The following is a 12157-nucleotide window of genomic DNA, read 5'->3' as shown; positions in this document are numbered from 1 at the left end:
TCGTTTAACGCCTTCGATCATCATCATTATCGGCATCAAACTGTCCACGAGGTGGACCATGCGATCCCCCAGAGTAGGTATGAGCACCGTGCAATAACGCGTCTTTCCCCGGTAAGACAGCTTGTGAAGCGTTTATATTTACTTGGTACTAACCGCGATTTCTTCTGTCTAACCGTTTTCGTGGGCCGATCCCGAAGACAGTACAGTCTATAGCACAGCGGTAAAAACAGCACGGTGTTACTGGCAGTACCGCGTTTTACGGCGAAACCGCACAGTGACAAGTGGCGAGTTGTCGCATCGTTCCCTCGTGTCAACTGTAGCATTTCGAGACGTTGCGCCTCTGGTCGCAACGTCCAAACGTGGTCGCAGCCGCTGCAGGTGGCGCTCGAAGGTGTTGGCGCCACCATAGCTCATGTAATGCGACATAGTGCCCCAAATGACCACCACCTCCCCAAAACGTGCTAATCGCATTCTCGATCATGATGATGATGATGATGATGATCATGAACCTCTTTTATGAGTCGTACCCACTAAGAGGGATAGGCCAAGAATGGGAACATTCTTGTACAGCAACCATGGTTGGTTCGTAAAATTTTATCTTCTAAACTTGCTTTACTCCTTTTGTGCAAACGGTGCAGTTCTTGGCCGATATCCCCTACGGTGGGGAGGTGCCAATTGTGCGTAGGAAACATCATCACCATCATTATCATCGTGATTAAACAATCCGAGGATACCTGAGCACCTATAAGTTGTGAATGCGAAAGCATTAATGTCCATTTGAACGCCGCTAAGCGACCCTTCGAGAGGTGAACTCCTCGCGGGCAAACGAGCGCGTCGAGGTGCTTGGCGCGTTTTGATTTGGCCTTCGCGCAGTTAGAAGGCAGGCGAGAGCTTGCGTAGACAAAGAGCGCGTGGATAACACAGGCTTCCGAGAGCGAGGGTGACGTGGCGTCGCGGCGATGCCCTCTCCCTTCACGCAGTCTGTGGCAGCAGGCGCCTCTCGCCCGCTCTGCGCCGCAGAGGCCACCAAGCGCGAGCCAGCGTCAGGAGCGCGAGTGACGTGTTGTCAAAGCCAATTAGGTTTTTTTTTAATGGTTTATTTCATCAACAGTTCAAACATACATATCCAGTGGTACAGCGGAAAGGGGTGGCGAAAAGGCAACTGAATGCCTGAGAATGCGCCAATCCCCACCCAGACCACGATATTGCACAGCACTCAGCGTGTCACTCTGTAATACATAAATGCAGTAAAAAAACAATAAAAATAGTGTAGAACACTCAGCGTGATGCTGTAATACATAAATGCAGTGGAGGAAAGGAAGAACTAAGCCGTGGTTTTAATAAGTGAACTAGAGTGCTATAGCGCCAAACAGACGACACAAGAAGAGACACGGACGAAGCGCTCGTCCTTGTCTCTTCTTGTGTCGTCTGTTTGGCGCTATAGCACTTCAGTAATATGCACCAACTAGCCCAACAAAAAGTTCCAAGTGAACTAGAGCATACTTGATATCAAGAGCTTAACGACAAGAAATTTTCATGGCTGAATTTTAAGGCACAATGCATTTCTGGAAAGAAGTATACAAGATAAGCAAGTCTTAGACTGGTGCCGTTTCGCTGCTGCATACGCCGCCGGCTTTTTCGGTCAATGCGGCCTGTGACGCTTTTGCATCAAGGCAACAGTGTGTCATTAATGCTGAAGTGACTGTAGCGCAAGAGTGGACACGGGACACTAAAAAGGCGACAAGGACAAGCGCCCGTGTCCACTCTTGCGCTGGTCACTTCAACATGGAGTACCAACTAGCCCGGTCTCACACCCTGCCATTAATGCATCATGCTCTACATCTACATCGGCCTGTGTTATGTTCTCGGTAAGATGCATATTGTGATAAATATCCATCTTTGTGTTGCAGGTCAGCGACTGGCAGGTGGACTACCACACCCCGGGCGGCGTGGACAAGGACGGGTGGCAGTACGCGGCCGACTTCCCCTTCTCGTACCACGGCGCCAAGGGCATCACCGACTACGTGCGCCGAAGACGGTGGTTCAGGTGTGGGAGCCGAGCATCACCCTGCCCCTCACATCTTTATAGACGCCTTAGCGATACCGCGGGTCGTTGGCACTTACACACAAGGCGCCCTACATACACGTCTTTTCACGAAAAAAAAAATGCACCATAGGCGACTTCCTGTTCAAGAATGAACTATGTCAGGAATCTGTCAGTACCCGCCGTGGTTTCTTAGTGGCTGTAGTGTTGGGCTTTGTCACAAAGCACGAGGTCGAGCGATCGAATTCCTACCACGGCGGCCGCATTTCGGGGGTTCGGATCGGCGCTGTGGTTCGTGCTTGAGCTGCCGAAGCTGCGCGGTTGCTGGCGTTCGTACTTGCGCTCGAGCATTCGGATCTGTGCGTTGGTTCGTACTCGAGCTGCCGAAGTTGCGTTCGTACTTGCGCTCGAGCATTCGGATCTGTGCGTTGGTTCGTACTCGAGCTGCCGAAGTTGCGATGTCACTCGCGTTCATACTCGCTCGCGTTCGTTCGAATCGTCGCGGCAGTTCGTACTTGAGCTGCCGAAATTGCGTGGTCGCTGACGTTCGTAATTGCGCTCGAGCAATCGAATCTGTGCCGCGGTTCGTACTTGAGCTGCCGAAGTTGCGATGTCGCTCGCATTCGTTCGAATCGGCGCGGGGTTTCGTACTTCGGCTGCCGAAGTTGCGCTGTCGTTGGCGTTCGTACTTGCGCGCGAGCGTTCGCATCGTTCGTAGTTGCGCGTGAGCGTTCGAATCTGCGCGGTAGTTCGTACTTGAGCTGCCGAAGTTGCGATGTCGCTCGCGTTCCTAATTACGCGCGTTTGTTCGAGTTGGCGCGGGGGTTCGTACTTGTGCGCGAGCGTTCAAATCTGCGCGGCGGTTTGTACTTTCGCGCGTTCGTTGGAATCTGTGCGGTGGTTCGTACTTGCGCGCGAGCGTTCGAATCGCCGCGGGGGTTTGTACTTCGAAGTTGCTCGGTCGCTCGCGTTCGTACTTGTGCGCGAGCGTTCGAAACTGCACGGCGGTTCGTACTTCAGCTGCCGAAGTTGCGCTGTCGCTCGCGTTCGTACTTGCGTGCGTTCGCTCGAATCTCTGCGGCGGTTCGTACTTGCGCGCGAGCGTCCGAATCGGCGCGGGGGGGGGGGGGGGGAGGGGTTGTACTTGAGCTGCAGAAGTTGCTCGGTCGCTCGCGTTCGTACTTGCACGCGAGTGTTCGAATCTGCATGGAGGTTCGTACTTCAGCTGCCGAAGTTGCGCTGTCGCTCGCGTTCGTACTTGCGTGCGTTCGCTCGAATCTGTGCGGCGGTTCGTACTTGCGCGCGAGCGTTCGATTCAGCGTGGAGGTTTGTACTTGAGCTGCAGAAGTTGCTCGGTCGCTGGCTTTCGTACTTGCGCGCGAGCGTTCAATTCAGCGTGGGGGTTTGTACTTGAGCTGCAGAAGTTGCTCAAACACTCGCGCGCGTACTTGCACGCGAGCGTTTGAATCGGCGCGGCAGTTCGTAATTGAGCTGTCGAAGTTGCGATGTCACTCGCGTTCGTACTTGCGCGATAGCAGTCACGCGGTTTGTGAGTATCTTTGATGTCTGCGCGGTTCTTGTTATTCATTTGTTTATCATTATTACACTGTTGCATGACAGAGCCAGCCATTCAGGCGATTCTATTCCATCCACCATGGCTGCATTCTGTTGCAGAGGATTAGGTGGTAGGTTTAGGTTCTCGGCAGCGGCATGGTTGCATTCCAGTGTGGGAGGAATACAAAAATTCTGAGTGTTCCATGCTTTGTGTGTACACTATAACAAACCCCAGGTGGTCGAGATTATTCTGGAGCCCTTCACTTTGACGTCCCTCATTAACCCACTGTGCCATTTGGGGATGGTAAGCCCCACAATTTAACCTTAAAAGATTCTGATCTACTTAGGTTTAGCAGGCCACTGGGAACCCACTAGTGGTCGAAGTTCGTGTGGAGCCCCTGGCAAAAACGTCTTTCAAAACCCACCATTTTGCTTCTGGGCGTTCTAAGCAGTTGAGCAATTGCCTTGACCATAGACCAATCTACCAGCCATTTAATCAGTCACTCAGTCGATGAACCAATTAACTCCATCCTCCATTTATTTGACTCTTTTGTGAAAGAACAAAAAGATTCAGGAGGGAGATTGCCCGCTCCAGCGCAGCCACATGCACTTAAATAAGTTGGGGGGTTTAACATTCCAAAAGTGCACAGTGCATGGGTAGCGTATTGGTCTAATTGGTACATGTTTACTGTTTAGAATGGTAGCGCGAACTGAAGGAACACTGGATGATGAGACAAAGACGAGCGCAAGCGCTGGTGGTTGTCTGTCTCGTCCGGTATGCCTTCAGGTCACACTATGCCATTCTTCTTAGCGTGCTATGGGGGACACCCTAGTGGTGTGTTCTAAATTAGTTTCGACCACCTGGAGAGTTCTTTAACGTGCACCTTAGTACACGACCATTCTTGAATTTTGCCCCAGTCAAAGTGCGTCACCTGTGGCCAATAATTGAACTTATGATCTCATGGTCAGCAGCAGAACACCATAGCCACCACAGGATGTGCCTTTGTAACTAAAACCAACAAGGAAGTGAAAAGAATTGGAGAAATACAACTGTATATAAATTCTTTCGCCATTGCCTTCACCATGTCTGGGAGCAGGCTTTGCCGGCTGAGCACAACTGGGCCTTGGGTCGAGGTGGAGCCGATGCCCCTTCGAGACGTGTCGCTGTCGCTTGATGCTAGGCCGGATCACGTCGGTGATGGAGGTGTCGCCCTGTGGGCGGTGTCTTCCACCGGGGAGGCCGTTTATCGAAGGGGTGTGACACTCGACTGCCCACAGGTGGGATTCTTCTTGTGTTTCTCGTTTTTCTTTCTTCTTTTTTTTTTTACAGCTCCTGCTGTACATGTCCTTTAATACGAAGTAGGGGAGCTAGAACCGTAGGCTTTAAGAGTAGGCCTTAGCTCGGGGTCAAATTGGCTTTTTCTATGCATGAGAAATTCAGAAATGATTTCGGACAGCCGCTCAAGTGATCTGAAGTGAATTCGCTGCATTATAGAAAGCTGAATTTTGCTGATACTAGGAGCCAGAATTTCGCCTTGGGGCCTCAGTTTTCACAAATATTGCCGTAAGTTAGTAAATTTCAAGTATGTTGAAGCAAAGTTTACAAATCTGCAATTTTGTGAACACGACAAATCGGTTGCATGACATGCTTACATGAACTTGTTGCAGTGTTTATGAAAGCTTTGCGTAAGGTCTGCTGACATATCAGTTTACACAATTCAGAGTAACATACTGCTATCCAGAGTACTGGTGTGCATCACTTTTGTCCATTTTAAATCTCACAATAAGTACAGTCTACAAAATTGTGATGTTGTCTTGCGCTGATGAGTTGCAGAGTTAGAAACATGATGCTTGTTGTTTTCTTTCCTTTAATTTTGCCGTTATCAGCACATTTTGTAAAGAGATTGATGGCCTAAATAAAAAAGTGAGCACCAGGAACGCAGAGCATGCACAAATCGACAAGCCCCCGACTCACCTATAGACTCTGCTCCCAATGCATATCACTCTCAAGATACGGCCGCGCGACTGCGCGTAGCCGCCACATGCCCAGTTGCAGCCAGAGTAGAACGCTTCCCCCCACCTCTCTCTACCCTTCCCCGGTTCCTCGTAACCTTGCAACTTTGGTGCCTTCTGCACGACGGGAGACTGCGCCCTTCTTGCACGCTTTCTCATTTCCTTCGCATGGGCAAGATTGAGCTGCATTTGTCGGCTCCCTTCGCACGCCTTCACTCGCGCATATAGCTTAGGGTGCGCGGCGACAGTGTTATTGCCCTTAGACTTTATACGGAGCCTCACGCCGACGGCGACACGGACGCCGATGCCAACGGCGGAAATGCGCTTGAAGTGACCATATAATGGCTATCGCAATAAAAGTCTGCTCCTTACCATCACTAGATGTAAACTTATTCTTTTAAATGCAACTATGCTCATCAAATGCGGTGCAGTCAACGTCGAGAAGAATTGCGTTTTTTATGCATATTGAGTTATGACCCCCTAAAGTATAAAGCCCCCTCTAAGATATAATGCTTCCGCTTATATCAACATTTTGATTTCAACAGTCAGTAGGATTGGGTTTTCTCTCTTATATAGTTTTAAAGTTGGTTTAGCTCTTACCTAGTGAAACCATTTCTGCATTTCAAATTCATTTTAGTGTAGAAATTGAGTTTTGCCACATAACGGTGCTTCTTTTTTTCGGACCGCCCAGCTTTGATTTTAGGCTGCACCCACATCATTGATGATGATGATCATGCATTCCGTTGCTCGCCTTTTGTTGCTGGCTAGGGCAAGGCATGGATGCACGTGGCGACGGAGCAGCAGTTTGAGTCCATCAGCGTTGGGGCCCGGCACCGCGTGTGGGCGATTGGCCAGGATGGCTGGGCTTACGCGCGCAATGGCATATCAGATGAGCGACCCACAGGTGAGTTGCAGCCACATGCAGCTTCGATAATAAGTTGTGCTTACATACGTTTTCTTGAGCAAGGTCACTCTCGTTTTCAGTGAAAGAGAAATGCTCTCTGGTCAAGCTTGTAGTTTACTTGTTGAAGCAAGTGCAGCTCATGTTTTTCACATGAATACAGTAGAAATTTGTAAACTTGGAAGTTTTGAAACAGCAAGCTGCTGTCTATGTTGTTCTATAAGGAAATATTATTGCAGTGCCAATTTTCAGAGGTTGGGCACCTAGTGGGATATCACAGCTGTCTATAAATTACACAACTGTAGACTGTAGACTGCAGTATCTAAATGCAACTTATGCCATCCCAGAAGGCAGCTACACTTCAAAGGCTCTAAACTACAGTGTATGCATGCTGATTGAAACTTCTTGAAAACTTAAAGTCTAACAATCTAGAGTTTTGTCATGGCTTGTCTGCAAAGCTTGGAATTGGTGGAGGTGCTGAAATGTTGCCAGAGAGGTACAGTGTTGTTAGTTTTTAAGGGAAGCACATTATCACCTTTTTAATATAACCTCAGCATCTCTTTCACCTTTAGTTAAAAACTTGGCCTATATAATGCCTAATGCAGATATCTACTCGTAAATGGTGGACTGCCAGGATTTCACTTGAAATTTAAGCTTATAATCAGCAATTGGATATTGCGATGTCTCTCCTAAAGTGGACAGGCAGGGTTTGCATTCAATAGTATGCAAGTGTTTGTAGGTGATCAAGATTGGTTTAAGGTATTCAAGATTAACTCGTAATTAATTTGTCTGCCTAATGGGTCATATTAGTCATTTCATCAGGTTGACTACTGATGAGGCTGCATGGCCAGGCAACGAAGAAATACAGCTTTTCTGTGGCTTGCACATCCCGACAGGTCATGTGCACTTGAGTGCATGCACATGTATGGCTAGTCGGTGTGCTACAGTGGTCCATTTTTCATGATTGATCATGCAGTCTTAAAGACAGCACTTTTGTTTTTGTTCTGTTTTTATGGCCTGATACTTTTTTGTTGTCGAAAACACGATATATAGCGTTATACATTTCTAATGGAAAGACCTCACTAACATTCATGTGCTTATAGCAGAAAATATGGAATGAAGGCCTGCTGTTTCATCTTTCATTATTGGATATCTGCATTAGCATTATATTGGCTGCTTCATGCTCCATAACGTAGAAGAAAGTTTGAAGTTGTATTAATTTGAATACTGCAGTGTTTTCTTTATAACCTTCTATGTGCTCGCTTTCATCATCTGTTGAATGAATGGCAGCCGTCACCTGTTACTGCGTTTATTCACACAAGACGTGACCTGCTCCTGTAGTACTATCAGCAAGCGATTATTTGTAGGAAGAAAGAACAATCTGGATATTTTGTTTCGAACCCTTATCTTGCAGGCACTGCCTGGTTCCACATCGAGCCGCCATCTAGTAACACAGTACTGACAAAGGTTTCGGCTGGGTATGCTACTGTATGTGCCATTGATGCTTCGGGCAAGCTGTGGCGTCGTGCCGAAGTCATGGACATTTTCCCAGAAGGCACTGTCTGGACCTTGATGTCAGAGAATGTTCACTCTGTCTCTGTGGGCCCGGATGACCAGGTACGTGGCTGTGGAGCAGTTCTGCCAATCCCTGGGAAATTTGCTTAGATATAGGGACCTTAGGCCTTGTTTAGGAAAATCTTTTTTATATCTAGGTAAAACTTGTGAAGGAAAGAAAAACCCTTGTGCTGCAAAAACTTGCAATGCAACATCATTTAAGCTTGAGCGCAGCTAGTTCATCAGTTATATTTATAAAAGTTAGCTTGGCAATAAACTCAAACTATGCTTTTGCAGTCTAGCTGCATAACAGAAGTTTACTTCTACGAAAAATATATTGGCAAAGGGAACAACTGTGTCATAAAAAGAACTAGGGAAGTTAGGGCAATCTAGGGGATTTTTACCTAAGGGTTAGCAGCAGTGCTGTGGAAAAGCCTCCTTCTCGTCCGCCTAGACACCAAGCTATTACTCCGTTTCATACACAGCGGTGAACACTACAAAGGCTGGAGAGACTTCTCATTACTTGCATTCGTGACCAAGAGTTAGTGCATCAAATGTGAAAGAACTATATACGTATGAGTCATGTAATTCAATGTAACATTAAGTCTTATACCTTTATGTCCCAAAATACAAGCTACTTACTACATGGAAGGCGACCCAGACTTGAATCTACCACCGAACAAATGGAGCAACAGCTTTCAGTGACTGGCAGCCACAGCGCGGTTCTTGCGCTAGCGAAGTTAGGGCATGTTGCCAGGCTAGTTGGTTTGGACTCATAATAGACATGGAGCAACGCTGCTTCATGTCTGTTATGGATACTAGAAGCACAAAGGTATACCAATAATATGTGATTTGATGTAACCTTATAATCTGACCTTACGGCTACAAGTTGTGGTCGTAATAGTACTTGAAGTAGGTACCATGTTCGCTTGTGAAAGGACCACACTTCTTGGAGGGATCTTAACGATGTGCTGCCCTTACATAGAACTAGGCCATTTGGTCTAATTTTTCCTACTGTAAATACTAGGAATTTGCACCCTTTCCCACGAAACGCCTTCTCTGATTTGTTCGTTGTGGTGAGCTCCTCTTTCTGCTTCAGCCACTAGCATATGCACTTGTCATCATCTGCTACTTGTTGTCAGCAGAGAAGTGACTGGCTGCTCGCTTGCCGTGCTCCTCGGTGTATGCAACAACCTTGAGCTTAAATGCAGTGTCGCGTTCGCCATCAAACATTCCCTCGCCATTGCGGACTCCCAGCATCTGACAGACGAGCCAAAGGAGCTGGCTGAATTGGCTGTGAAAACAAACAGCACAAAGAAATGAAGTGGTGCCAGCAACTTTTGCGTTGCCGTGGAGGAACACAGAGGAGCCGGTCGTGGCCGTGCCCTGGACATCAGAGGCCAAAGTGCAGCTCTCACCATCTAGCAAGCATGCATGGCATCGGAGCACCAAACATGAATCACTCCTTGGTTGGATTTAATTCCAAATTTTATGCTGCCAAGTTGGGGGTGCAGTGCATAGACAGCCGGCAGCCCTCACTCGAGATTATATTATAGTCCATATAAAGCATTATGGATTGAAAACAACTGTACTGCACATCGTTTAGAGTCTGACTTCCTTGATCACACTACTTGTGTAGCTTCCACACCGTTACCTGCTAATTGTGAAATGGAGTATACTTACTCCTTTAGCTGCATTGAACTGTTCTTGCACTGGGCACATCGAAGGCACTTTGAAACTCCATCAACAGTGACGGAGTTTCTGCGGTTGTTGCGGGCACTTTATTCGCACATGCAAGTTGCGGGGTATTACAGTGCAGTGCTCATGCAAACTAGTGGTAGCTACCAAGTTCTCTCTGGTGCTGTTGTTAATTTGTGCAAAGTGATCAACAATGGTCAAAAGAAGGATAACGATAACAATAATAATACATTTATTTTTCCTTTCATTGGGTACAAAATGGGTCACATCCTCTGGGTCTATAGCCGACTAGGCTTGTGTGGGAATCATTGGAAAAAGGAAACTACAGAAGGATCTCTAGCAAATGGAAGAAATCACAGTATTTCATAACTATGTATCAGGGCCCTAATAAAGGCAAGTCCCCTTGCAGAAACATTTGCTCTGGCCCTTGACATACCATGTTTGACCACTGTTTGATCACTTCAAGTCACAGTCTTGTTTCACTCTGTGCTAGCACCTTGAATGTAGGAGAAATACTGTGTTGCTATCACCAGAAATATTTTATGGTCTTTTTTCTGTAATGAAGACAGTTGCTGCTGCTAATTTCTACACATATTCCACAATCATAAATATTGATGCCCCCATAGAATGCCACTACGCAGTGTTGTACTATCCCTTAGGAAACCTTAGCTCGGGGCCGACTCTGATTTCTCTATTCAAATACACATGTAAAATGAAATTTTGGGGGGGGACAGCCGCTTGACCGATTTGAATGAAATGTGATGCATTAGAGAGAGAAAGTTGCATTCTAGCACCTTCTAGGAAGCATATATTATTTGCGTCAGACAAATTTTTTTTGCGAAAATTGCTTAAAGTTGGCAAGTTTAAAAAAAATTTAAGCACAATGTTTACAATTTTGTAACTCTGCACCAAAAACAGATATTGCAGTTTTGTTAGCTTCATTTGTTAGAGAATCTCAAGCAAACAAGTGTGACATATAAATTTACAGCTTATGTGAGATTGTTAAAATGTTAAGGAGGGTTTTGCAAAAGTATTAGTCACTAATTAGTGGTATAGTTTAGAGCAATCTATAACCCATTAGTTTTTGCCGTTTTAGATGTATCATTAAGTGTAGCTTATAAAAGTGTGATGTCATTATTTATTGCTGACTTACACAATTGTAAACTATTTAATTGTGTTTCTCGATTTTCTTATTTTCATTAATTTTTCTAAAACATTTATAGCATAAATTGAAAATGCACTTGCTACAGTCACTAGCTTTTAACTTTTCTTTGTAAATGAAACCTCTCATCAAAACTGCCACAGTGGTTGTCAAGAAAACTATTTACACCATTTCTCTGTTCCCATGCTGAGAATAGATAAAAGCTCCATATGTAAAGTTCTGTATCAACGCAAAGTGGTATTATGCAGTGATTGCTGTTATGCAATTTTCTCTCGCTGCAAATGGCGCGAGGACACAAGGACAGTGGTCATAGCTGAAATCTGCTGCCCAGGTTTGTGAAGAGGTGCCCAGGTGTGACCAAGTTTACTTGGATTAGTTCTGAGGCCATGACCATGTCATCAGGAGGTAGTCACCAGCTTGATGCATTAAAAATAAATATTATGCAAGGTGCTTCGCTGGTGTGGCCACAGGCAGCAAACCCATTGTTCTACACAATTGGAGAAACAACACGCTGCTTCAATGTTCATGTTAGCCTTCGAACCAGCACAGATTGCCTCCAACATAATACGCACAAGGCTGTGCCCGGCCACCGAAGCTGTAGTTGAAAAGGAAATTCGCCCTGTAAAAAAAGAAGTCACTGTTTCGCTTGACAGGCAAAGCATTGATTACAATAAGCAAATTGTTAGACAGCTGTACGAAGTAAGGCCAGTCATTTTATCAGCTGCCTAAACTGCTGTTAGCATTCGCTTACTAAATAAATGAACAAGCATGTTGCCACGTGCGCACAGGGAAACACAAACGCGTCTCACTCGATGATTGCGGACATGCGGTGTCGAAACGCTGCCGTGATGAAGAGTGGCGGCAGTGGCGAGGGAATTGCCCTTGTGCTGCCCCTCACTTCAATGCAAACTAGGCATGCAAGGGCCCCTTTGTGCCTCCTTTTCGCTTCAGCACAAACTAGGCATGCAATGACTCTGCAAACACGAAGCCATCAGCTATAGCCAGTCGCTACTTTTCGAGCCCAGCGCAGATTGCCTCCAAGATAATACGCACGTGGCCGTGCTTGGCCGCCGAAGCTGTAGTAGAAGAAGAAATTCGCACTGACCCCCCCCCCCCCCCCCTTCCTAGTGTGCACGTATTTCCCTGCTCCTCTCCCCCTCGCATGCACGAGAGGATGGTGTGTACCCTCCCAGCCTTCTTCCCTTGTGAGCGTGAGGAGACACTGCCAAAT

The 12157-nt window shown here is 46.6% G+C and overlaps 1 protein-coding gene across 1 annotated transcript in view; it reads left to right on the top strand.

Moving 5' to 3' along the window:
- The window catches only part of Pex23 (tectonin beta-propeller repeat-containing peroxin 23), a 72697-nt gene that overhangs the window by 55920 nt on the left and 4620 nt on the right, over window positions 1-12157 (top strand). The window contains exons 18-21 of the mRNA XM_055069501.2: window positions 1911-2047; window positions 4696-4876; window positions 6380-6515; window positions 7927-8129. Coding sequence (XP_054925476.2) covers window positions 1911-2047; window positions 4696-4876; window positions 6380-6515; window positions 7927-8129 — 657 coding nt within the window. The remainder of the gene's footprint in view (window positions 1-1910; window positions 2048-4695; window positions 4877-6379; window positions 6516-7926; window positions 8130-12157) is intronic.

Source organism: Dermacentor andersoni, chromosome 8 (assembly GCF_023375885.2).
Source record: "Dermacentor andersoni chromosome 8, qqDerAnde1_hic_scaffold, whole genome shotgun sequence".
In the NCBI taxonomy this organism is placed as follows: Eukaryota; Metazoa; Arthropoda; class Arachnida; order Ixodida; family Ixodidae; genus Dermacentor; species Dermacentor andersoni.
This window is presented reverse-complemented; position numbering and strand designations above follow the sequence as displayed.